General features: G+C 38.1%; 1 protein-coding gene across 41 annotated transcripts in view; it reads right to left on the bottom strand.

The window, feature by feature from the left end:
• The window catches only part of CADPS (calcium dependent secretion activator), a 503,292-nt gene that overhangs the window by 377,838 nt on the left and 102,149 nt on the right, over positions 1 to 23,305 (bottom strand). For all 41 annotated transcript variants that reach the window (XM_021069125.1, XM_021069167.1, XM_021069161.1 and 38 more), the window contains exon 2: positions 2,858 to 2,971. In XM_021069125.1, coding sequence (XP_020924784.1) covers positions 2,858 to 2,971 — 114 coding nt within the window. The remainder of the gene's footprint in view (positions 1 to 2,857; positions 2,972 to 23,305) is intronic.

Genomic DNA, 23,305 nt, shown 5'->3' on the forward strand with positions numbered 1-23,305 from the left:
TATGCCGTGTGTGTGACCCTAAAAAGACAAAAAAAAAAAAAATTTTTTTTAAAGCAGCCCAATTTCTTAATGAGAAATAAACCATTTTTCAACATAAATGGTTCTGGTAGGACTGAGCCTGTATTCTGGCTCCAGAGTTGGTATCTGTCCTAGGCCTAATCACCAGTCTGTCTCAAGCCTTCCCCCCTATTTAGATCAGCTTGAGAATGGACCCATGGTCCATGCTGGTTCAACCAAGTCACTCTGGGGCCTTTTGCTGGGACTTTCAGCAAAGAAGAACTTTCTTTGCCCCTGGAGTTGCTAAGTTGGTGGGATATGAGTTTCCAGGGTCTTCCACATAGGAAGAACCCATCCAAGAATGCAGCCAACTCTGGAAAGAACATAGCTGGGGTGTGTGGAGCATGACACCATCTGACTGGCATCTTTGGGGTGTCTGGATCCAGCTGCAGATGAAGCCATATCTATTTAAGATAAGTTGCTTTTAAGTTGCTTCAGCAAACCAATCTCATTTTTGGCTTTGACCCAGGTGCCTATCACTTGTATGCCAAAGAGTCCTGACTGAAACAGAGACTGACAGAGAAGCCACCTGGATCCCAGAGGAGGGAAGAGGAAGAAACTCAGCTCATCCACTACCCAATATTGAAGGGAGAGAGAAAAAGAGACAGGGAAGCAGCTTGGAGAGCTCCCAAATGAAGCATGAATCCTGATCCCTGGGTGAGGGACCTTTGCTTCAGAGGATTAGGCTTCCCAGGAAATGTAAATCTCAAGACTCTAAAGCTTTATTAATGAATAGGTAAATAATTAATACCCACATTATTCCCTGTTACTTGGCTCTTAATATTAAGTATTCAGTCACTTCTTAATGTCTGTATTCTCACCAGATGAAAAAAGAAGCTCTTTCAAATAAACTAGCCACTATAGAAGAAAATATCAGGACCACTATAGACATAATGGTAATTTCCAGAGACTCATTAACAAGCTGATGACTATTAATTTTCAAATTTAATTAATAGATAAAAATGGTACTTTCTTGTAATTTGTGTCATTAGTCAAATGAGCTTTCTAATTAAGATTTGTAATCTACAAATTTACAAACTGGTGAATGACACTAAATACGGGGAACTACTGATAAGGATCTGCCTGGTCTGGACTGGCTTTCAGAATGTGAAAAAGAGGGTAAAATAGTTTCATTCCCTGGCAGTCTCTAAACAGAACCTTTCTTAAATATATTTAGGTTATTCACTGCAACACTACTGATTGCAAACTTCATTCCCATTCTTCATTAAATCCAACTGAAAAATGTGTTTCATCAGATAAAGCACTAAGCTCGACCCTTATTGGCGATAATACTACTTGTGAAGAGAAATAAAAGTTTAAATGTGACAAATGTAGACAAATTTTAGACCTGATACCTAAAACAGATCCCAATAAAAATTTCATTGAGGAAATGGTGTGCGAATTGAGTCTGTGGGTGGACCCAGCGAACATCATCAGAGAGGTTAAATGCTGTTTACTATTAAATGCTAATTAGCAAACCAATCAATAATATTTTCACAAGCTCTTACTGCAATCTCTCTCCACTCTCTCCTTAAAAGAAGGAGTCAGGTACTTTAGCAATAGGAAGGATAGTTTTTACCCAATCAACTAACATTTTTAAAGCATCTACTGAGAAATGGAACATCCAAAAGGAAGGAGAAGCATGTGCTTAGAGCATCAGTGAAACAGGAGCACCTATGTTTTTGTTTTAAAATAATGTTCTACCTAATAACTGAAAAAAAAAAATAAAGGAAGGAAGAAAACCAGCAAAGGAAGCTCATGTGAAAAAAATCAAAAGTTTTTTTGATTTCCTAACACTTACTTTACAATATATTGTTATTATGTTGAATTGCACCTAACAAGATACCATCAGTTTTTTAAGGCTTAGGGTTTGGTTGCTAATGGTTTTAATCCATCCTTAACAATAGGGAAGATGTTTGAGGCATAGGATTCAAAATACAGAGAATATCTGGTTTACATGAAAATAGATTAATATCAAGTTTGGTATCTTTCAAAGACCAAATAATCATTTTTGAAAATAGGTACATATGGTGAACATTACCAAAGGGAAGTTATGGCATGTCCGTTTCATGAATGATGTACAATCGATAGCCAATGTGTGTATTTTGGAAGAATAATTACAAAATCAAAAAATACTAGTGGAATTCCAAATTCACTTTGCTGGTAAATAAACCTTTGAGGTCTAGAGGTGAAAACTTATGCATGATGCACACTCAAGATATATTCTCTCATTTATAGGTTTTCACCTGAGAACAGTGCTGCATTTTGGATGATGTTCTAACTTACAGGAAGGAATTCACAGCACTATTTTAATAGAAAGGACAAGGAAGCTAATAAAGACAGTATCCTTCAGAGGTGTTATCATCCTTTAGAAAGCGTGTAAGTGGCGGGAGAATGCTTCAGACTCAGTTCAAGTCTTAGTTTGTGGCATTTTAACAGCTGTTTGACTTTGAGTAACTGACCTAACTTCTTTGAGCTTCAGTCTCTGCATCAGTAAAATGAGAATAGTATCAGGACCTCCCTCAAAGACTGTTGTCGAGATTAAACAAAAAATGGTATCAAGCACTTGGCACACTGCCTTGTGTAACAGTCTGTTGGTAAAGAGTGGCTTCTATTTTACAGTTTTCCCCCAAAGAAAATGCTGTTATTGCTTAATACTGTAACTGATCACCAACTCCTTAGCCTCAGGGGGGATGCCCCTGTGGCAAGCCAAGGCTACCATTCTCACTGATCAGTAGCTCAGAAACTCTGGGCTTCTGGCTTAAGTAGTGTTGCCATTCTTCTGCCTGGTGAATCTTACCTCATAGTAACTCTGGACAGCATTCATGAAGGCTTCGTCAGCCACGATTTGGGTTTCCCCATTGAGGAAAGCCTGAAACCGGTCCTTGACAGTCTGCAGCTGCTGCTTGCTGATCTGCAAGAAACAGAGAAGGAGGGGGACTGTGAGGACTTGCTCTAGTCAAGGATCAACATTACACTGAAAATGCCAGGCCCATTGGCGTCCTGGAACTGGCTTGTGCAGGCCTGTGAGAGCTGGATATTATATTTGCATGAATTCTGTGAGCCAGATGTTGAACACAGGCATTGCTAAAACATAGCATAAATTACAGTTGAATTATACTAAAAAAGACAAGGATAGTACACATTCAAAATTCATGATTCCTGATTATTTTTATCACATTTCATATTATCTGCTTTTTTGAGGTTATTTATACATCTATTGTATTTGTAGGATGAAAGTGATGCATAATGGGGTGATACCATGCATTTCTTCCTAATTTTGCATTCAATGATGTTTTATTGGAAGCTAGATATCAGCCAAGATGGGAATATTTATTTACACCATGGAAATTGGCAAATGCCACAAATCATGGTTGGAGGTTTTGTTTTGTTTTTGTTTGTTTTACTGAGATGTTGTTTTTCAACACACCATTGCTCAGGCCGTTCAGATGGTATGAAATGAATTCCTTGATAAAGATATAATAATCAAAATAGTACAGTACTGGCATAAAAACAGACGCATAGATTGATGGAACAGAATTGTGAATCCAGAAATTAACCCACACATACATGGGCAACCAATATTTGACAAAGGAACTAAGAATACTCAATGCGTAAAGGATAGCCTCTTTAATAAATGATGTTGGAAAATTAGATATTTACATCGTGAGAATGAAACTGAATTTCTAGCTTGTACCACTCACAAAAATTTATTCAAAATGGATTTTAAGACCCAAACCTAGGACCTGAAAATGTAAAACTTCTAGAAGAAAACATAGGTTAAAATCTTCTTGATATTGGTCTTGGCAATGATTTTTTTGGATATGACACCAAAAGTACAAGGAATAAAAGTGAAAATGAATAGGTAGGATGACATCAAAGTCTTCTGCAAAACAAAAGAAAAAATCAGCAAAATGAAGATGCAATATATGGAATGGGTGAAAACACCTGCAAATCATCTATCTGATAAGGAGTTAAATCCCCAAAAACATAAGGAACTTATACAACATAAAAAAAGATTAAAAAATAGGCAGAGGCCTTGAATAGACATTTTTCCAAAGACATGTAAATGGTCAACAAGTACATGAATATGTGCTAAATCTTACTAATCATGAGGAAAATATCAATCAAACCAAAAATGAGCTATCACCTCACACCTGCTAGAGTACCTATCATCAAAAAGACAAGATAGAAGTATTGGTAAGGGTGTGGGAAACCTGCGAGCTGTTGGTAGGAATGTACATTGGTGCAGCCACTATGGTTTCTCAAAAAATTAAAAAGAGAATTACTACATGATCTAGCAATCCCACTTCTCGGTATACCAAGGAAAGAAAATCACTATCTTAAGGAGGTAACTACACCTCCACATTCACTGCGATATTATTTACAACAGCCCAGACATGGAAACAACCTAACTTATTTGTCCACCAATGGATAGTTGGATAAAATGTGATACACATACATATACATATTTATACATATATAATAAACACACACTGGAGTATTATCATACACACACATACACACAGACATGCAGTGGAATATTATTGTCATATAAAAGGAAAACCTGCCTTTTGCAACAATGTGGATGGACCTTCAGGGCATTATGCTAAGTGAGATAAGTCAGAAATACTGTATGTTCTCACTTATGTGTGGAATCTAAAAAATATGAACTCATAAAAGTAGAATAGAGAGTAGAATAGTGATTATTGGGGCTTGAGGGGTAATGGGATCAAAGGGTACAAATTTTTAGCTCTAGGACGAAAAAGTTCTGGGATCTAATATGAATGGCATAGTCACTATCATTAACAATACTCTACTAAATGCTTAAAAGTTGTGAAGAGAGTAATTTTTTTTTTTTTGTCTTTTTGCCTTTTCTAGGGCTGCTCCGGTGGCATATGAAGGTTCCCAGGCTAGGGGTCTAATCAGAGCTGTGGCCACTGGCCTACACCAGAGCCACAGCAACGTGGGATCCAAGCTACATCTGCGACCTACACCACAGCTCACGGCAACACCGGAAACTTAACCCACTGAGTGAGGCCAGGGATCGAACCTGCAACCTCAGGGTTCCTAGTCAGATTCGTTAACCACTGAGCCATGACGGGAATGCCAAGAGTAATCTTAAATGCTGTCACCTTAGGGGCAAAATGGTAGTTTTGTGAAAGGATATAAGTGTTAACTAACCTTATGGTGGTAAGATTTTGCAATATATACAAGTATCACATTGTCACATTGTATATCTTACACATATGTATGTAGTACTTCAATAGTATCTCAATAAAGCTTGGGGGGATATTCTGCTAAAGTGCAACATGGCAATATACAGAGGTTTTCAAACTTCATAGTTTTTACATTCATGATCACATGAAAGGTGATATTTATATCCAAGATACACTTCCAGGATGTGACATAGATTATTTAGGCAGTAGGTTATGTGTAATCCCCGTGTTTTATCAATCTCAGCTTTCTTCCACATTCCAGAAAATAATTCCCGAAAGAGTCCTATTTATTCTCCTTCTTCTACCCCTCATCTGGCTGGGTCCCAATGTCCCTCAGTCTCAGCACAAACAGTACTAACTTATGAAGCCCTTGCTAACCTGTAGCCTACACCTTCCTGCTACATAATTCCAGGGCATCTCATTTATTCTTACAACTTGTTAGTTATGGTTAAATTTGTTAGATGATCTGCCTTTTCTTGCTATTTCATTCACTGATGTTTCCCCAGGGCCAGCTTAGTGCTTTAACACATGGCAGGCATTCATGTTCAATGAATAAATGAAGGGTAGGGAAGATAAATTATTTTCAAAAATCCTTTAATCAGTTCTCATTTATATAAAAAGAAAGCCAGCTAAAACCTTTACTCTTTCAGCCATTATTTATACAAAGTTACACTTCATAATTGGGTCTGAGCACTGCTGCTCTGCTAGAAAAAGGGAGAAGATCATTGCAGTCCTATTGACCGTTGTGTCATCTTGGATAAGCCACTTATATTCTCTGAAATGGCCACAGAGTTAAAAGCCTTTTTGGAATAGGGCCGGGTTTAAATAAATAAATGATATCTTATTCTCAGTTTTCCCACTTGGGAAATAGTGATAATTCTAATTACTTGCCACCTTGGGGTAGTTATAGTTATTCAATAGCATAATATGAGATCCTTTACAAAATTGTGAGTCTCTCTATACATTTAGAGTGTTTCCATCATTAGAGTCAATGCAAATTTTTCTAGTAGAAAATAAAGTTTAAAGCTATTGGAGACCGAAGGCTGGCTTCAGTTTGACTCCATCAGGAAATGGATCAAAACAAAAGAGATCTTTGAGAACAGACATAGATAAAAGTCAGGGTGCTTTTGCTAATTTGTCTACTTTGGGAGAAGCAGGGAATAGTGAACTTGGGAAGCAAATATGGAGGAGTTAGGTTTTTTAAATCAGATTCACAGTTGTTTTGTTCTAGATACAAAGTCCAATGTCAGCCGCTTGTGTAATTTTCTAGTAACCTTACATTTTCTAGTCACATTTAAAAAAGTAAAAAGCAGGTGAAATGAATTTTAATTGGACTGAACATGTAAAGAATATTATCACTTTGACATGTAAATATATAGAAAATTTTCAGGGGCAAGGGGTTCGTCTAAGACATGTGGAAGTTCCCGGGCCAGGAATAGAACCCCTACCAGAGTAGCCACCCCAGCCACTTCAGTGACATATATAGAAATTATTAATGAAATGTTTTTGCATTTTTTTACACTTTTTTATTGAATCTTGTATACTTTACACCTAAAGTACATAATAACCCCACTGCAAGTGTTCAATAGCCTCATGTAGCTAGTGGCTGCCACACTGGACAGCAGAGTTCTGACTATGGGATGAACTCACTTCTAAGCTGCTTCACCTTTTCTGTTCTGCCCAAAGATATTGGTTATCCATGGTGAATTGTATAGAAAATCATGGTTATTTCATATATGCTTGGAATCATTTACACTGAAATATTGGGCTGCAATTGATTTGCTCATAAAAACATCATCATCACATGAATGTCTTTAAAGCAGGCCCGCCTTAACTGGTTTAAGTCACACATCTCTGCAGGATAGAACCACCTGAGACATGGCCACAGGATTGCTTGCCAGAATTCCTTCCAAGTCTGGATTCATACCAACTCTGCATGATCTGGGGGGTAGGATGGAGGGATATGATGGGGCAGGGGAAGAGAGGAAGACCAGCAAACCATGCTTTTGCCTTAATACTTAAGTAATTGAAATAAAATGAGGTGCACCCCATCCAAAGGATGAAGATTGTTTACCCAGGCCAAATCCATTATCACTCTATCCTTTTGTTAAATAAGCCTAGTGCTCATTTATTCAAGAAAGATTTATAGAGTACCTCCTGCCTTTCTGGCCCTGAGGCCCACAAAACACACTCAACCTCTCATCTCACTGGCCAGGGCTAGGCACTGGGGAATCAAAAGAAATAAGAGACTGTCCTCAAAGACCCTTGGGTCTAGACGGAGGGAAAAGGATACCCAAAATGCACAAAAGTATGATTTAGGGTTTTGGAGGAGAAAGATTACAGAATACAAAACTCAAAAAGAGAGAACATGTTGGAACATTCATTTCAGTGGAGTTCAGAAAACACATACCATGAAGCCCCACAAAACATCCCCCACTTCCCTGGAGACTCCAGGCTCTAAGCAGGAGAGTAAGGAACATGAACTCTAGTAGCAGAGTTTACATCTGGGCTTGACATATGCCAGTCCATGTTCACTATTTTTCTCACTGCTAATTAAACTAGTGTCTATTTAGTCAATTCATGAGTTGTGTCTCACTGGACAAATGGCTAACCTCTCCACACCTTAGTTTTTTCAATTGCAAAATGGGGCCAGTAGTGACCTCATGGGATTGTTGTCAGGATTAACTGAGATAAGTAAACTATTCACTGTAGAACTTGGCACAGCATGAATGCTCAATAAACAGCTGCTATGATGGTTAATCTTATCTTTGAGCCTCTGTCCTTTCTCTTTCCTTGAGGAAGCATCACTGGAAAAATTCCACATGTATCTTCAAAATCCAGTCCATTTGTTCCTTCCAAGATTTCCACTTGCTTAGGACTTTGTTCACAGCCCTAAGGGTATCTGCATCACACTGTGAAGTAGTTCTTAAAAACCAGTGCTCAGGGCAGGGTCAGGAGTGAGGAGTTAAGAATGCAGGTTTGAGGTCAAAGGGCTGTGTTTCAAATTCTGATGATACTACTCATTTCCATGCTGGGTGATCTTGGGAAATGTAGTTTCCCTAAGCCTTGGTTCTTTGTGTATAAGATGGAGATTATAAAAAGTATTTCCAGCATTGGTGGAAAGATGAACAGGAAATGTGATGATGTACCAAGGATCATATTGTACTGTCTGGGACAAAAAAGGAGTCCAATGATATGGCACAGACAAAAGAATGAATCCCAGACACTGCATGATGTGGCCTCTGTCCACTCCTGGCTTTCTTTCTTCCACTCTGCACTCCACTGACTCTGCTCTGGCCACGCTGGGCTCTTTTCTCCTCAAATGCACCCTGACTTTTTCTTGCATGGGAGTTTTGCACTTGCCATATTCCATGCTCTTTTCCTGCCTCTCTCTGTAATTGCCACCCTCTCACCCTTAGGACTCAGCCTACCCAGCATCTCCCAGGAAGGTCTTCACAGATCATCCTGTGAAGTTTAGTCATCCCCAAACTAATCATTATCCAGATGCCCTAGACCCCGTGCATTTCCTCCACAGCCATTATCATAGTCAGAATTCACCTTTTTCTAAGATAAATGTATTTTATTGAATTGTAACATGCATGCAGAAAAATATATACCATAAGCACAAAAAAAAAAATCTTTACAAAGTGAACTTTCCCATCGGACCAACACTCTTATCAAGACATACAACATTACCTGGACCCTGGAAGCTCTTGCATGTCCCCAAAGGCATTGCCCCTCTCCAGAAAAGACCTGACTTCTACCATCACACATTGATTTTGTCTATTATTGAACTTGATGCCAGTGCAATCAAGCCTTATGAAATTCTGGCTTTAGGCACATGGTTGGGGGCAACAATAGCTTATTTATCCTCATTGCCCACTAGTATAACAGGGTGTGACCCTAACCACTATTTATACATTCTCCTATTGATGGACATTTGTGCCTGTTTATTTATTTTACAATTCTGCTTACATTTCATTGTCTATCTCCCCCTAAGAGCATCTTCACTGGTACAAGAACCACATCTGTCCTGTTTATTGCTGTGCTTCTAGTGCTTGGCACATAATGAGCACTAACCAAATAACTGTTGAATGAATACATAATCTTACTGATTGTTCAATATACACCAGGCACAGTGTTAGGCTCTTAGAGATTCAGAGAATGACCAAGGCACAATCTTAGATCTCAGTTTTCTTACAGTGTTGTCAGAGATCTTATGCATCTTTGATTCCTTAGCATCCTTTTGCTGATTGCATGAGTGAATGAAAATCTCTCTTAGGAGCTCACATAAATAAGCTAAAAGACAATCTACAGGACAGAATTTATCTCTAGGTAAAAGCAACTGACCTAGATAGGATAAGAGCCCCAAAGTGACCTTACACAAACACGTCAAGACAATTGGCCCAGAGTAGCTGACTGTACAACTCTAAATAGACAAACAGGCATCTATTAGCTGCTTACAGACAGAATCCTCCTAAAATAGAAGTCCATCTAAAAGTATTCAATATGTATGGAAACTACTTGTGCATCAGATTAGAATTCAGAATTGAAGTAATGAGTTTCAAGAGCAGAAAACCCTGAAATGATGAAAGGTAATTATTACAGAAGAAAGTGCTACAGCAGCATTTGCTAGAATGATTCAAGCTTTCTTGGTTCAATCCACCTCATTAAGCAAGGCCTGAAAATTCCCGCTGCATTTCAGGCAGTTTGGAATTGACTGCAGCCTTCTGGAGAAGTGCGAAATGGAATCTAGAGTGAAGAGAAAACCACACGTTCTAAGTGCTGGTCTCAGGAGAGACCATGTCAGAGTCAAAGCAAGCTCAGGTCAAATCAGGGTTTGAATACAAGTTGTTACGCATGTAGTTAATTTTGATTTTTTCCCCCTCTGTAAATAGGAGATAATATTATCTACCTTACAGGGTTTTTATGAGAACTTGATGAAATAATGCATGTAAGGTACATATAGCATAGTATATAGCATAGGGTAAAAAGAAAAAGGACCCAATGAATAAACAAAAAAAAAAAGGAGTATTATTTTTAGGATTTAGGTTTTTTTATTGTTATTTTCCCAATACAATTTTTTTCTTTTCCCCCTTTCATTACTTGTTTATCTTCTTTCAATGCTCATTTTTCCTATTTATTCAGTTATTTGAAATTACATTTACCCTCTCATATTCTCCCCATTTTATAGGCTGAAAGTACTCTTTTCCCATTATCCTTGTAGCTGTAAGTTGCCATGTGACATTGGCAGAAAGCTATCAGGGTCTTCTGGAAAAGCTTTTGAATATAATGCTCATAAAAGGAACCTACCTGGTAATATAACTCTTTCCTTTCTTGCTGCCTCCCTCTTCTACTGAGAATACAAACATACTGTTTAGAGCTGTGGTATTTATACTGTGATCATGAAGGAAGGTTCATGTTAGTACTTACATTTTTGAGGAGCTGCACCCATCTTTGGTCTTTTCATTATGTAGGGGGAAAAAATGAATCATTATTTTTTCAAGTCATTGTGTGTTTTTCCTTACTTGCAGCCAAAAGCTTTCCTAATGGATACGTGTAACTTTCTCTAGGTGTGAAAGAAAGCATACTTCTAAGGCACTTATTGGTTAATATGCCTGACATGACAGCAGCAACTATATTATAAAAGAGGGAAGAAGCAATGCTCACCCTAAAAGAATGATTCTAAAATGGCAGCATCCTAAACATAGGGAAAAGGTAGTAGAAAATGTTTGGGGGTGTTAATAGATGTTCCAATTATACGTGCAAGTGGAGCAAGCCCTTCTCTAAAGTATAAGGTCAGCACTGTATATTACAATCTATTATTATGAGCTATGCTTCTCCTTTTATAAAAAAATTATTTCATTAGAGAAAACTGGCAAAAATGTCAAGTGCTTTAAAAGCTGTAAGTCTAGAGAGATGAAGTCAATATTTACTTATCTTTCCTTGAAGGTTATCAAGATTTATATTAGTCCATTAATTTTATTCATAAAAAATGTTCTCTTATGACCTGAATAGACATTTCTCCAAAGAAGATATACAGATGGGCAGCAGGCACATGAAAAAATGCTCAACATCACTAATTATTAGAGAAATACAAATCAAAACTACAATGAGATACCACCAAACACCAATAAGAATGGCCATGATTAAAAAGTCAACAAATAACAAATGCCGAAGAGGGTGCAGAGAAAAGGGTACTCCCCTTCACTGTTGGTGGGAATGTAAATTGGTACCACCACTGTGAAAACAGTATGGAGGTACCTCAGAAAAATAAATACAGAACTACCATAAGACCCAGCAATCCCATTCCTGGGCATATGTCCAGACAAAATATTCATTGAAAAAAATACATGCACCCCTATGCTCATTGTAGCAATATTCACAATAGCCAAGACATGGAAACAAGCTAAATAAATGTCCATCAACAGATGATGGATTAAGAAGATGTGGTATATATACACAATGGAATACTACTCAGCCATAATAAAAACAAAATAATGCCATTTGTAGCAACATGGATGACACTAGAGATTCTCATACTAAGTGAGGTAAGTCAGAAGGAGAAAGACAAATGCCATATGATATCACTTATATCTGGAATCTAATATATGGCACAATTGAACTTATCTACAGAAAAGAAACAAACTCATGGACATGGAGAACACACTTGTGGTTGCCATAGGGCAGCGGGAGGGAGTGGGATGGACTGGGAGTTTGGGGTTAGTAGATGCAAACTTGTTGCATTTGAAGTGGATAAGCAATGAGATCTTGCTGTGTAGCACAGGGAACTATATCTAGTCACTGGTGATAGAACATGATGGAGGATAATGCAAGAAAAAGAATCTATATATGTGCATGACTGGATCACTTTGCTGAAGAGCAGAAATTGACAGAACATTGTCAATCATCTATAATAATAACAATAAAAGTCCTTTTCTTACAACCAGACTAAAATGTTTTCTACTCTGAATGAAGTCTTGCTTTTGGGAAAAATAAAATTCATAACATCCTAACCAAATATTTACTTATTTACATAAAATTTTTATCTTCTATATTATTTATATTTATATAACACATGCTGTGCAAAGGTGTTATTCATTTTACTTGAGGAAAAAAATAAATTTGAAAGACTTCATCATGGAAAAATAGGACAATAATTCTGAAATGGAAGTTAAAAGGGCAAAAGTATTGAAGATGGAAGATATTAAGATGGTGCTGTAACCCTGGATTTTTCTTTGGATCATGATTTCCCAAAATTCAACTGTTCAAGTAATGCTTTTATGAGTATGCCTTCTCTATATACCAGCTGTACTACTATTTACTTAAAATTTTGTCCTGAATATATTTCAAATAACTTCATTTTTAACTGAAGCTTATTCTAAGCAGTACTATCTGTGAAACAACAGGCTTTATGTACTAGAGCAATAGCTAAAATATATACATAATATTATCTTATTTGCATCTACCACATTTTATTTTTTTATTTTTTATTTTATATTTTTGCTTTTTAGGGCCGAATCTGCGGCATATGGAAGTTCCCAGGCTAGGGGTCGAATTGGAGCTACAGCTGACTGCCTATACCACAGTCACACAGGATATGAGCCGCATCTGTGACCTACACCACAGCAACACTGGATCCTTAACACACTGAGTGAGGCCAGGGATCAAATTCGCATCCTCAATGATCATAGCTGGGTGCTGAGCCACAAAGGGAACTCTGACCACATTTTAAAAAGAGCTTCTTTAGGAAAAACAAACAAACAAACAAACAAACAAAAAAAAAAACAACAAAAAAACCCAAATCTATCTATAAAAGTTCTTGCTCTTATTTTAAAAAAAATTAGGGCAGCAGCTGAATATTTTTAAGTTAATTACTACCTTTAATAAAATGACTCTGAAATTTTAAATTATTAAATAATGGAAGGACCAAGCAACTGTGTTATTCCTAAAGACCTATTTGGGCAGGTGAGAAAGAAGAAAGCATTCCTTGACCATAGAAAAGTGACCTTGGAAACAGAATTTCAACACTGGTTAAGATGAAATTCTCTCAGATAATAATTAGGAAAAGTGAATCTAAAGAATGAGTCTAATAGCTGGATTAAACATGGTAATAAGAGGAAATAATAGGAAGTAAAGGATACAGGTGAAGGAAAAGAACAGGAGGAAGAGAAGGAAGACTGTACACACACTGAAAAGCTCTTAAAAGTTGGAGCAAATATCCTACCCTTGAATGCAATACTAATATATTTTCTAAAAAAATAATTTTATATTTTTCCAAATTGGAAAAACTCAGGCAGTATTCACCTAGAGTCTTCTGACAAGTGGTCAAATATGGTGCTTTAGACCTGAAGGCCTCATAGTTGTTTTGGTTGCTGCAGTTCTCAAATATTATGGATTCAAGTCTCTTTATCCTTTGAAAATTTATTGAAGACTCCATGTATAATTTTCTAAGGTACCACCATACTGTTATCCATAATGGTTGTACCAGCTTACATTCCCACCAGCAGTGCTGGAGGGTTCCCTTTTCTCCACACCCCCTCCATCATTTCTTCTTTGTGGACTTATTAATGATGGCCATTCTGACTGGTGTGAGATGGTATCTCATAGCAGTTTTGATTTGCATTTCTCTTATAATCAATGATGTTGAGCATTTTTTCATGTGTTTGCTGGCCATCTGTATATCTTCCTTGGAGAACAGTCTATTCAGGTCTTTTGCCCATTTTTCAATTGGGTCGTTGGCTTTTTGGCTGTTGAGTTGTATAGGTTGCTTGTATATTTTAGAGATTAGGCTCTTATCAGTTGCATCATTTGAAACTATTTTCTCCCATTCTGTAAGTTGCCTTTTTGGTTTCTTTTTTGTTTTCTTTGCCATGCAAAAGCTTGTCAGTTTGATTAGGTCCCACTGGTTTATTTCTGCTGTTATTTCTGTTGCTTTGGGAGACTGACCTGAGAAAACATTCGTAACGTTGATGTCAGAGAATGTTTTGCCTATGTTCTCTTCCAGGAGTTTGATGGTGTCTTGCCTTATACTTAAGGCTTTCAGCCATTTTGAGTTTATTTTTGTGCATGGTGTGAGGGTGTGTTCTAGTTTCATTGATTTGCATGCCTCTGTCCAGGTTTCCCAGCAATGCTTGCTGAAAAGACTGTCTTTTTCCCATTTTATGTTCTTGCCTCCTTTGTCCAAGGTTAATTGACCATAGGTGTCTGGGTTTATTTCTGGGGTCTCTATTCTGTTCCATTGGCCTGTATGTCTGTTTTGGTATCAGTACCACACTATCTTAATGACTGTGGGTTCGTAACATTGCCTGAAGTCTGGGAGAGTGATGCCTCCTGCTTGGTTTTTGTTCCTCAGGAGTGCTTTGGCAATTCTGCGTCTGTTGTGGTTCCACATAAATTTTTGGATAGTTTTTTCTAGTTCTGTGAAAAATGTCCTGGGTAATTTGATAGGGATTGCATTGAATCTGTAGATTGCTTTTGGTAGTATGGCCATTTTTATATTATTAATTTTTCCAACTCAGGAGCATGGGATATCTTTACATTTACATCTTCTTTTATTTCCTTGATTAATGTTTTATAGTTCTCAGCATATAAGTTTTTTACCTCCTTGGTCAGGTGTATTCCCACATATTTGATTTTTTGGGGGGTGCTATTTTATTTTATTTTGTTATTATTATTTTTTTGTCTTTTTTTTTTTTTTGCCATTTCTTAGGCCACTCCTAGGGCATATGGAGGTTTCCAGGCTAGGGGTCAAATCAGAGCTGTAGCTGCCGGCCTACACCAGAGCCACAACAATGTGGGATCCGAGCTGTGTCTGCAATCTACACCACAGCTCATGGCAATGCTGGATCCTTAACCCACTGAGCAAGGCCAGGGACCGAACCCCCTAGTCAGATTCACTAACCACTGAGCCACAACGGGAACTCCAGGGTGCAATTTTAAAAGGTATTTTTTATTCCTTTTCTAATTTTCATTGTTAGTATACAGAAATGTGACTGATTTCTGAATATTAATCTTATGTCCTGCTACTTTGATGAATTTGTTGATCAGTTCATGTAGTTTTTGGGTTGAGTCCTTAGGGTTTTCTATATATAATATCATGTCATCTGCATACCATGACAGTTTTACCTCCTCTCTTCCTTTCTGAATATGTTCTTTGAAAAGGTAAACAAAATTGGCAAAGCTCTGGCTGGACTCACCAAGAAGAGGAGAGAAAAACCCAAATAAACAAAATAAGAAATAAAGAGGGAGAAGTCACAATGGATGCTACAGAAATAAAAAAAAACCATGAGAGGATTTTATGAACAATTGTATGCTAACAAATTTGACAACCTAGAAGAAATGGACAACTTTCTAGAGACTTACAGCCTGCTAAAACTGAATTAAGAAGAAATATATCAACTGAACAGACTGATCACCAGAAATGAAATTGAATACATCATAAAAACAATCTCTACAAATAAAAGTCCAGGACCAGATGGCTTCACAGATGAATTCTACCAGACATATGAAGAGGAACTTATACCCATCCTCCTGAAACTTTTTCAAAAGGTTGAAGAAGAAAGAACACTCTCAAAGATCCTATGACACCACCATTACCCTAGTTCCAAAACCAGACAACGATACCACCAAAAAAGAAAACCAGAGGCCAATATTTTTGATGAATATAGACGCAAAAATTCTCAACAAAATTTTAGCCAACTGAATCCAAGAACATATCAAAAAGATCATACACCATGACCAGGTGGGATTCATCCCAGGTTCACAAGGATGGTTAAACATACACATATCAATCAACGTCGTACACCACATTAACAAAAGAAAAATCAAAAACCATATGATGATCTCAATAGATGCAGGGAAAGCATTTGACAAAGTCCAACATCCATTAATGATCAAAACTCTTACCAAAGTGGGTATATAGAGGGAACATACCTTAACATAATCAAAGCCATTTATGACAAACCCACAGCAAATATAATACTCAATGGACAAAAGCTGAACACCTTCCCACTAAAATCTGGAACAAGACAAGGATGTCCACTCTCACCACTGTTATTCAACATAGTAGTGGAATTCTAGCCACAGCAATCAGACAAACAAAAGAAAGAAAAGGCATCCAAATAGGAAGAGAAGAGGTAAAACCATCTTTCTCTTTGAATGAATCATTTATCCATACGCAGTTTTTAAAAAATAGCTCACATTGGTTATAGAGAAGTATTACTTCATTTACTTCTGAAAATATTTTAAATATTGATATATTTCATTACACAGTATTAAAAAATCATGTTACTATCACACTGGCATCACTAAAATAGTATTTAGGTGTTGGGAAACTGTCAAGCTACAGTGGTGGAGGAAATCTCAGATTTTATCACTGGCAAAAAAACACTGTCACTTTTCTGGAAGTAACAGGCTATTGCCATTCATTTTCCAGAAAACATTGGCTAAACACTTAAATTTGAATAACTTCAGTTTTTCTGGCAGTTCTTTCAAGTAAAATTGATGCTCCATTTAAAGCAAAAAAAAAAAAAAAAAAAAAAAAAAAAAAAAGGCTACATCATTGGCAACTCAATTATTCAAGCCCTTCCAGAAGACAAACATTGCCTTTTGTTATGTAGCCTAAATATTTTATTTCATTATATAGAATATTGAAAGAGTATACTCAGGGTCAGATTTTTTTTTTCTTTTTACAGCCGTACTGGTGGTATATGGAAGTTTCCAGGCTAGGGGTTGAATCGGAGCTGTAGCTGCTGGCCAATACCACAGCCACCGAAGTGCCAGATCCTTAACCCACTGAGAAAGACCAGGGATCGAACCTGTGTCCTCATGGATACTAGTGAGATTCTTTTCCACTCAGCCATGACAGGACCTCCCTCAGGGTCAGATTTTAATGAAATTTGACCATTAGTGCAAATGCCAACACATTGGTGCAAAAAAGCAAATAGGTCTTAGTATTGTTAGGAGAATCTTGTAGCCTCCCAAGGATATGTGGACCATACTTTGAGAAAAGATCAGAGTGATCTAGTGAATTACCAAACTTGACCAGCTATTAAGGCTGCAAGGAAGGCAACCAGGTGGAGTCAGGTAGGGTCTGATCTTGGAGAGGGAAGCTAGGCACAGAATATAGGGCAAGGCCTTGTGTGCCCAAGGGAGGAGTTGGGATTTCATTCAAAGTAGGATGGGCAACAACCACTGGAGTGTCTCCTTCATGTCCTGTCAAACCCGACATGATTTGAGAGCATGCAGGATCAGAAAATAGTCATGAATTCTCAGGTTCAGTGAAGAACCAGGAAAATGTCTCATGCAAGCTCTAGGCCATCTAAGGAGAGAGGGTCTTGAAGAGTGTCCAGAATCTCAGCTGGCAGAGATAAGAACAGCAGGGAGAAGAGGAGAGAGGGATGGAAAGTGTGAAAATGAGTGAAAGGGGCATTCCAAGATGGGGTACAAAAGAAGTGAACAAAGAGTGATGAGAAAATGTGGGCCCTATTTGGAAGAACACAGTGAGAAATTCTTAGGTCAGTTTGTAATTTAAACTGTGTTGACTTAAAAAAAAAAAAAAAGAGGTGCTCTTAGCGTAAGCATCCAGCATGTACACAGGATAGTCCAAAAATAAAGTCACAACCACCTACTGGAAATGGAACAGCAGATAGTTCCACTTGGCTGGAGCCCAGATTACAAACACCAGCACAGCAACATATGAAATCAGGAAATTGCTAAACACTATCCTGAGTCATTTGAGGTTTAATAGTGAACTTCTCAGTAGCAATTATTTACAGAGAAAAGTTGGAAAAAAAAACTGCTTGCAGCTTATGTATAGGTTATAGAAGTTTCTTTAGTATAACACTGAAATCCTACACAAGACCCTGTGTCCTTGTGTTTTGAAATGAAGGCTTTTCCTTTAGCCTCCCAGGCTTCCCCTCAGTCTCAAAAGACAGATTCAAGAGTTAATGATTAGGGGAGTTCCCGTTGTGGCACAGCGGAAACTAATCTGACTAGGAATCATGAGGTTGCAGGTTCGATCCCTGGCCTTGCTCAGTGGGTTAACGATCCGGTGTTGCCGTGAGCTGTGGTGTAGGTCACAGACACGGCTCGGATCTGGCATTGCTGTGACTCTGGCTTAGGCCAGAGGCTACAGCTCTGATTAGACCCTTCGCCTGGTAACCTCCATATGCTGAGGGTGCGAACCTAAGAAAAGACAAAAGACAAAAAAAAAAAAAAAAAAAAAAAAAGAGTTAATTATTAGGACTTATTATTACAGTGAAAAATTAGTTAAAGCAGTCTCGATTATGTTGTATCCTGTTTTCGCCCACTCCCTCACTCTAAATGGCGTTTCACAAATGACTTCTTCCTTGATTAATTGCTTCCTTTTTACTAAAGATTACTTCAGTAAATCTTTACTAAGGGCCTAGTGTTTTCCTTTGAAACCACCTCCCCAACACTTCTTTTTGTGAGCAAGCCTTACTACAGAGACAAGGTCAAGATGACCACCAGAAAGTCACTGGACACTTGATGCTAGCCCTGGTGACTTCAAAATGATCTATGGAGGGAGAAGAAAGCAGGCACTGTGATCCCTATCAACAGCCCTTGGTTTTGTTTGTTTGTTTGTTTGCTTTTTTTCCAAGCTAATATAAGACCTCTTGCTGCCCCCTCTCAAGGCAGGACACTGTTTTGAGGGCCTTAGCTTCTTTTGGCCTCCTTTGCCTGGCAAAGCAATAAAGCCGTTCTTTCTGCTTCACCCAAAACTCTGTCTCAAAGACTTAATTGGTGCCAGGGTATCAGCTCCGACACCTCATAAACCTGGACTAGGACTTCACCAACACTGATGTAGGTAAGAACCTTGTCCTGTTGGTTATGGACAGTGAGAGAATGTCCATAACTAGAACACTTGACTGGCAGCTGCTAGGGTATCTGGAGGGAGAGGAAGATTTTTTTTTTTTCTCCATTCCTGATCCAAAGTGGCAGAGGAAAGAAATGGGAACAAGTTAGAAGCTGTTCTGAAATTGTGAAATACTAAAAACACTAGTTTAAAAACATTAGCAAACCCTAATATAAGGATTGGACTTAATCTTTTTGCATCGATATTGGCTCACGGGTTGTACTGAATGTCACACACTAGTGCAAGATGCTAATAGTGGAGATTGTGTTGAGGGAAGGGGAGATGCTGAGTATGTGAGAACTCTATACTTTCCACTCGATTATTCTATAAACCTAAAGCTGCTCTAAAAAATAAACTGTGTTAATTAAACACCACACACACACGTACAGGTTTTCTATAAATGGACCCAAATATAGCAGCATGGATGATGCAGACCTGAACCTTGATGGGGGAGAATAGAAAATCCTCCCACTCAAGCTTGTCCTGAGATTCAGAACAGGAAAGAGTCAAACAGCAGCAGTGCTCTTGAGCTCCCTAGTTCAAATGCCTTGTGGCAATATGAACCAGCTGAACTGGACAGAGATTTTAGAAGATACTTCTGCATTCAAAAATGAGTTCTGGCTTATTAAAATATTATTTATCATTGGCTCAATTCTCTCCCCTGAGATTTCATGTTACTGATAATTTAAAGGCATCAGTGATGTAATTACCATTGTTCTACCCAACAGAGAAATAATGTGGGTTCGTTTTAGAAGCAGCTGAGAGGGTAAACCTCCTTCAATTTGAGTGATGCCACTTGTCCTATAAAACAGACAAGCAGTGTTGATTTCATGCACTGGTAAGCACATTGGTAGACCGCATGGAATATTACTAAAATGTCTTTAAGGAAAGTTCCCTTTTTACCCACTATAAAATTTGTCTCCAATTGGGGAACAACATGCTTCTATGCTGTGTCTAGAACATTGCCTCCCTGGGCAAAAAAAAATTTTGAATTTCATTTTTTAATAAGTCCTCACAGCTTCATAGATGCATTGTTCTTTTGGGGGGTATTAATGCCATTTAAGAGCCTCTGCTACTGTCTTCTCTCTTCACTATCTTCACTTGGCTAAAACTTACTTGTCTATTGACATATGTGTAAAGTCACCTCTCTCTAATGGCTCCCCCAGTCCCTAAGCTCGATCCCCTCATCCCGTCTCATGGCATTTATTATATTAAAATAAAGGCATGAACTCATGTCTATCCTTCCCACTAGACTGCTAAGAAAAGGAATTTTCTTCTTTTTTTAAAATCACTGAACCCCAGTTCTTAGTAGCAGCCAAAAGATCAATACATTTGGGAGCTCCTAATTTGTATCAGCACTGCTCCTGAAGTTTGTAGAAAATAACAATGCTTATGCCCCTCCTCCCTCACAGACCCACTTGATCAGAATGTCTGGAGGTGGAGAGCCAGGTATGCCACAAGTTTAGAAACATAAGGAGCATTTCTCATGCACAGCCAGTGCAAGAATGAATTGAATGCTGAATGAACTGAATGCTGATGCATTTTAAAAAAGGATTAAAGGTATTTTCCTATTCCCTCTTTAGAAGTGAGTTGAATATTCTGCAAATTCATGTGAAAAAGGCACTCGTTTTTTTTCTATACAGTTCCAGAAAAGTAAACTAAGGCTAAGTAGCAGGTACAGGGCAACTGATTTAGGGGTAATATGAGGACAGACTTTTATATGGGACTTTAAAAAATGGATTAGGTTGCTCTTTGATGCAGTTTCTTGCGATCAAAAGTATTTGGTTGTTCAGAGGGGATTTCTCATTGAACTGAGAGTTGAAGTATGTGGCTCCCATAGCCCCTGGCCCACTGACTTCATGGTGCTTTATTCTACAGAGGTATTTTCCAATCTTTGAAATGTATAATCATCAGGGACAAGGAGCAATTACTTATCTTCTCTGAAAAAGATAAATAAACCCATGGCTATGAATTTCCATCTGGGAGAGCTGCAGTGATGTGCTGGTAAAGGTCTTACAACCAGATCTTTAGGGGAAGAAGGGGTTTTGTTTTTTAGCATTTTCTGGTTTCCATGATGTAAACATGCCCACCATAATGGATGTCAAGCTACCAACCTGACCTTATCTGGCTGGCAAAATTCCTAAAAATTTAACATTCGGTCTTGAGACTAGTTGCAGCACACTTCTGCCAAGCTGCCTCCTCTTTTCATCCTCCTCTCCCCCTTTCCCCCATTTCTCCCTCCCTCTTCATCCCTCATCTTTTATCATTACATGATTTTTGACTGGAAAGAATTTAAGTAAGCCGAAACTCTAAAACAATTCATCTCACTTCTTTACAATCTAGAATTCTCATATGAGTCAAGCACTGGGAAATACTCATTCTGGTTCAAATTGTCTCCAGGCAGAGCTTTACTCATGCCTGCCATGCTGATTCTCTCCATTTCTCACACCAGTTTTAATACTAAACTCCAGTAAAATGTCCCTTCCTCTAGGAAGCTGTCTCTGAACATCCAGCTATATACTCCTAAGGCTCCTTAAAATTGCAGTTCTCACCACCTTTGTGTTTATTTGTTGAATGCGCATCTTCCCTACGCTAATATGGCCATAGGACTTGGAATGAATCTGTTCCACTCAGTTTCCTGCATTAACAGAGTGTTTGATACATAGACGTCACTGATTTGGTATTTGTTAGATAATCATATATTTGGTATTTTTAAATAATCAGTTTTAAACACCATGGATACAGATTTTTTAAAAGCTCTAGGTGGAGAATGAAGATGACTGTGTATTCTTCCCTGCTCTACTCTCTTTGAGCTATGTGACTTAGGGCATTTTACCTAACTTGTCTTAAAATGGAGGTACTGGTATTTACATTCAGGGTTGTTGGTGATTAAATTAAATAATTTATTAAGATAAGCTATCTAAAGCTTGGAAATAAAGCTACAAGCTGACTGTGTCACCTTTTTCGGTTGCAGGCTAGTGTCTAACAAGCCTACCCAGAGGTCACTGCATTCTCAGAAGAATCACAATTTTGTTGGACTTACTCATTGCTACTGATTAGAGCTCAGACACTATGAAGCTAGAGATTAACTAATAGAATACTGATAAATTGCAATGGATTTCTGTCTGATATAAAGAGATCATCTCTAAAGTTACAGATTTATTTACCTATAGGACAATAACCAATTTTGAATATAACTTAGCAAACTTATTTAAGCATCCCTTTGCTGGCTGACTACATCAATCTCTTGTCTTTTAATGCTCTTTGAACCAGCTTCCCATCCTGCTGGTTCTTTTAATAATGAGTTAAATAAACCTTTGATAAATATACTACGTATTTACAGGTGAGTTATGTTTTTAACTTTTTGAAAAATACAATTTGACAATATGTTGAAAAATGTGCTTTGACAAGATATAGGAGTTCCCATCGTGTCTCAGTGGTTAATAAATCTGACTAGGAACCGTGAGGTTGTGGGTTCGATCTCTGGCCTTGGTCATTGGGTTAAGAATCCGGCATTGCCATGAGCTGTGGTGTAGGTCACAGACGCGGCTTGGATCCCGCATTGCTGTGGCTCTGGCATAGGCTAGCGGCTCTAGCTCTGATTAGACCCCTAGTCTGGGAACCTCCATATGCTGTGGGTGCAGCCCTAGAAAAAGACAAAAAATTAAATAAAAAAATAAAAAAGATATAAAGATTTATCATGGAACTTGGCTGTTAAGTGCTACTACCATAACAGTGGAATAAGTATTAATCCTGATCTTTCTCCAGGATTCAGTTTCTAGTGTATAAGAATAAAAAGTTAGGCTGATGTTTATTAGGGTCCTATTTGCTTTGATGTATGATTCTGGCTGCTAATGTCAATGAGATCAACTGGATATAGGCAACCTTAGGTTACCAGAGATGTGCTTTCCTGTGTGGGGAGAGGACACACACTTCCTTAGTCACAAAACCCATAGCCAGGAGGCTTGTCCTGTGGTAAACTGCACAATCTCTCTCAGTAGTTAGTATTCACTGCCCTTTGAGCTCAGAGCAGACAAAGGCACCAGCCTCATGGCAGCTGAGTTGGCTGCTGCCAAACACAAGAGTGGTGAATCTGAGGGTAGGAAAAACTTGAGGATATGTCAGGACATGCACTCCATTGACACACTTC

Source organism: Sus scrofa, chromosome 13, assembly GCF_000003025.6.
Source record: "Sus scrofa isolate TJ Tabasco breed Duroc chromosome 13, Sscrofa11.1, whole genome shotgun sequence".
NCBI classification, from domain to species: Eukaryota; Metazoa; Chordata; class Mammalia; order Artiodactyla; family Suidae; genus Sus; species Sus scrofa.